The 3,752-nt window shown below is 52.2% G+C and overlaps 1 protein-coding gene across 1 annotated transcript; it reads right to left on the reverse strand.

The window, feature by feature from the left end:
- Positions 1-245: 245 nt before the first annotated feature.
- Positions 246-1,782, reverse strand: LOC137442229 (protein mago nashi homolog). The gene is made up of 5 exons (XM_068140625.1): positions 1,653-1,782; positions 1,445-1,503; positions 1,139-1,249; positions 785-867; positions 246-524 (listed from the first exon to the last, which is right to left on the reverse strand). Exons 1-5 carry the CDS (start codon positions 1,738-1,740, stop codon positions 425-427), a joined length of 441 nt encoding a protein of 146 aa, XP_067996726.1. The 5' UTR covers positions 1,741-1,782; the 3' UTR covers positions 246-424.
- Between the last annotated feature and the right edge of the window lie 1,970 nt (positions 1,783-3,752).

Here is a 3,752-nt window from a genome sequence, read left to right on the forward strand (position 1 = left end):
CTCTCTCTTTTCTCTCTCTCCCCTTCTGATCCATCTGCTTTATTTATGTAATCAATAGTCTAGCTGTTGATATTTTGGCCTTGTTTGTGCCTCTCATTTCACAACATGGGAATATTCAAAAGAACTGAGTCTCTTTCCCTCTCCGGACTGAGACAATGATGCAAGTGAAGTAACAGACCCTGAGTCTACCATGATCTAAGAAGTGTTAGGAAGTCAGTTAATCACTAGAACTCAGAATTAACACATTGGTCAGATTTGTTTTTATAAGACAGTCACTGACAGTTTGTAAAAAAATAAATAATACAAAAGTTAACATACATAAAAGCTTCAGGACAAAACCAGTGAGGAATTAAAACAGCATCCTGCCCCACCCCCACCCCACCCTCCATACAGACACTGGCACGTAAATTTCAGCTTATTTGAATTAAATTGGCTTAATCTTGAAGTGTAGTCCAATAAGACTGAAGACTAGACACTTCAGGTCCTGCACCAGGTAGTAGAACACTCTCAAGCCTTCTGGATCCCTGCAACGCAGAACAGAAGGATGAGAAATAAAAGTTAGACTGATGCTCTACGAGCAGCTTACAGAACTAACTTGTCAGAGAAAACCCAAACACAGGGACTGTATGGAGGCTTCCCACATGCCATCTTTGCCATTGTACCCCAAGAACTGGTTTGTGCTTTGAAGCAGTATCAACCACAAATAGCTGGCAATCAAATAGTAAGTTCTACTACAGACTGCAACATGAAAACAACAGCCACATAAGGAATGCAGGGGACCTACTTGGACTGATTGACATCAATCAGGGAACCGATTTTGGAAGTGGTAAAGGAGATGTGCTCATCACCAATGACTATTTCAAGCTCCTGAAAAGGAAAGATGGCAGAAAGTCAAACCACTGCTTTATGGCATTGGTGGCAGAACCACTGAGCTGATGGCTTTTGCAGTCGTGTTACAAAGGTGCTGAACACAGCAGTCTGTGAGTCAAAACTCTCAGCACTCAGCTGCCATGTTTTCAAGCAGTGTTTGTTTCCCTCTTGGCAAGAAACAACACTGACTCGAAGTAGTTCAGTTATGCTTCTCGTGAGCTAACTTCAAGAATCAGAGCAGCAGTTAGAAGAGATGCTGCACACCAACCTGTCGACCAACTCTGTCGGGTGGAGGCCACAGAGCATCATCTTCTTTTGTGATTTCACTGTCGTCGATGATCCTCTTCAGCTCCTCCATCACGCTCTTATGCACGTAAGCCTACGAGCAATATTCCAACATGACAACGCAAGCCCTGGCGCTCCCTAGCACGCCGCCCCGGCCTCTCGGCGTGCCCAAACCATCGCACGACTGCTTCGCGTTGCCCACTGCCGACACGGCACCCACTCTGGGCGCACGCAGGCACAGGCGCTACCCCGCCAGCCGACCGGCACCGCCGCCTTAGGCGGCCCTTACCTCCTTTCGGATCATCACGTCGTTCTTGTAGTTGCTGTTGTTGGCGTAGCGCAGCTTCCCTGCACAACAGAAGATGCGCCTTAAACCGCCGCCAAGGCAGAGCCAGACAGGCACAGTTCCGCCACAGCCCGGCCCGGCCCCGCCCCCTCCCGGGACTGTGCACCGCCGCGCCCTCCCACCCCCCCGCCGGCCCCACTTCGCCCCTCACCGTCGGGCCGGAACTCGAACTCGAGAAACTCGTGGCCGAACTTGCCCTTATGCCCCACGTAGTAGCGGAGATAGAAGTCGCTCGCCATGCTCCCGCCACCGGCATGCACTGCGGCGGCGCGCTCGGATTACGTAACCCCCGCGCCGGGCGCCCAGAGCCAGAGGGGCCGCGGCAGTGACTGCGGACGCCCCCTGGCGGGCCGGCAGGGCAGGGCAGGGCAGGGCAGGGCAGGGCAGGGCAGGGCAGGGCAGGGCAGGGCAGGGCAGGGCAGGGCAGGGCAGGGCAGGGCAGGGCAGGGCAGGGCAGGGCTGTGTACGCGCTGCCTCTGGGCGGGCGCAGGAGGAGGGCAGGGCGTCAGCCAGGACGCAGGCGGGAAGCCACGGAGCCCCGCAGCCCCACGAAGCCCTGCAGGTGAGGGGAGTCTCTCCACGCCGCCCTGCCCTGCCCATCTCCTCCCGGGCACAGGCCTTGGGGTGCTTGCAGCCCGGTCATAGAATCGCTGTGGCTGCAAAGGACCTTTGAGATCACAGAATCACAGAAATTCAGGGGCTGGTAGGGCCCTCCAGAGGTCATCCAGCCCAAGCCCCCTGCCAGAGCAGGAGCACCTACCCCAGCTCACACAGGAACACATCCAGGCGAGATCTGAGTATCTCCAGAGAGGGAGATCCCACAACGCCCCATGGCAGCCTGTTGCTGTGCTCTGTCACCCTCACAGGGAAAAATTGTTTTCCTCAAGTTCACCTGGGACTTGCTCTGCCTCAGCTTCCATTGCCCTTTGTGCTGCCATTGGGCATCACCCAGCAGAGCCTGGCTCCAGCCTCTTGGTGCTCATCCAGTCCAACCATAGCCCAGCTGCCATGGCCACCAAGCCCTGCCCTGGAGTGCCACATCTACACCTCCAGGGGCTGTGACTCCACCACCTCCCTGGGCAGCCTCTGCCAATGCCTCACCACCGTTTTCTCTGATGTCCAGTCTAAGCTTCTCCTGGCACAACCCATTTCCAATGCCTGGAGCATTGTTTGGGCTTAAAGACTGAGGCAAAAAGGCATTGAGTACCTCAGACTTTGTCTCACCCCTTATAGCCATGATCCCCCTTGATAGCAAAGGTAAGTCTGGCAATATTTGCTGTTAGGAACTGAGTGCAGAGAGTGGAACTGCCAGATCTAATCTGTCCATGGGAATAACATGATCTTTGCTATGCTATTGTGCAAATAACCAAATAAACCTTTTGATCTCAGTCAGTTCTGCATGGAGGAAAGCCCCAGGTGTCCACATCTGGACATCATTCATACCCAAGCTGACTAAACCTCCCCACTGGCTGGAGTTTGTTTTTCAGGAGCTCTGCATTTTTTTGTGCTGTAGCTTCCTCTCCTGCCTGTGTAGGAGCTCTGAGCTTGCACTAGCCCAGCCTAAACCCAAAAGTGTTTGGGCTGGTGGTTGGTTTCTTTTTACAGAGAGAGGCAACACAGTGTGTTTCTGGGAAAATACAAGTGTTTAAATCTGGGCACTGGAAAAGCAGGGTTATGGAACTCCTTTGGATGAACTACAGGATTCCCCCTCACCTAGAGGTGTCAAGGCCACATTGGATGAGGCCTTGAGCAATGTGATCTCGTGGAAGGTGTAACTGCCCAAGGCAGGTGGATTGGAACTGGATGATCTTTATGGTCCCTTCCAACCCAAACTATCCCATGAATCTATGAGACTTCATTGGATTAAAGTAATGGAGCAAAGAAGTTGCATTTTTGTCACATTTAATGCAAATTGCTCTTTGCTGTGGTCTAAAGGCACTGTTTGCTGGGTGCACACAGCACGAAGAGCAATTTGTTACAGACAGAGAACTTTTTGAAAGGGAAGCAGGGGGAGGTGGCATATTTAAGGGACACTCTTGAACAGGTAATAGTCTCCTGCTGTCATTCACTATGTGGTGATAGGGCAAGCATCTTCTCTGCCTAGGTTAGGCAGGGTGTCTTATGTTCTTTTTTTCCAAAGGAACTGGGATCTCAAAGGACTGTTTATGGTTAAAACAGAGGGGTAAAAATTACTGATTTCTTGCCCATCATTTTCTGGGGTTAGGCAGACTCTTGGCAGTAGCTATAAAAA

This window comes from Melanerpes formicivorus, unplaced genomic scaffold (assembly GCF_026170545.1).
Source record: "Melanerpes formicivorus ecotype bairdi unplaced genomic scaffold, bMelFor1.0.p_v2 SCAF_7, whole genome shotgun sequence".
NCBI lineage: Eukaryota > Metazoa > Chordata > Aves > Piciformes > Picidae > Melanerpes > Melanerpes formicivorus.

Bases quoted from the DNA above. Each gene is read 5' to 3' on its own strand.
- LOC137442229 (XM_068140625.1), bottom strand. From the start codon at position 1,740: ATGGCGAGCGACTTCTATCTCCGCTACTACGTGGGGCATAAGGGCAAG. The intron at 1,250-1,444 runs GTAAGGGCCGCC...TATTGCTCGTAG, and splicing joins ACGTGATGATCCGAAAGGAG to GCTTACGTGCATAAGAGCGT. The intron at 525-784 runs GTAGGTCCCCTG...TCTGCGTTGCAG, and splicing joins ATTGATGTCAATCAGTCCAA to GGATCCAGAAGGCTTGAGAG.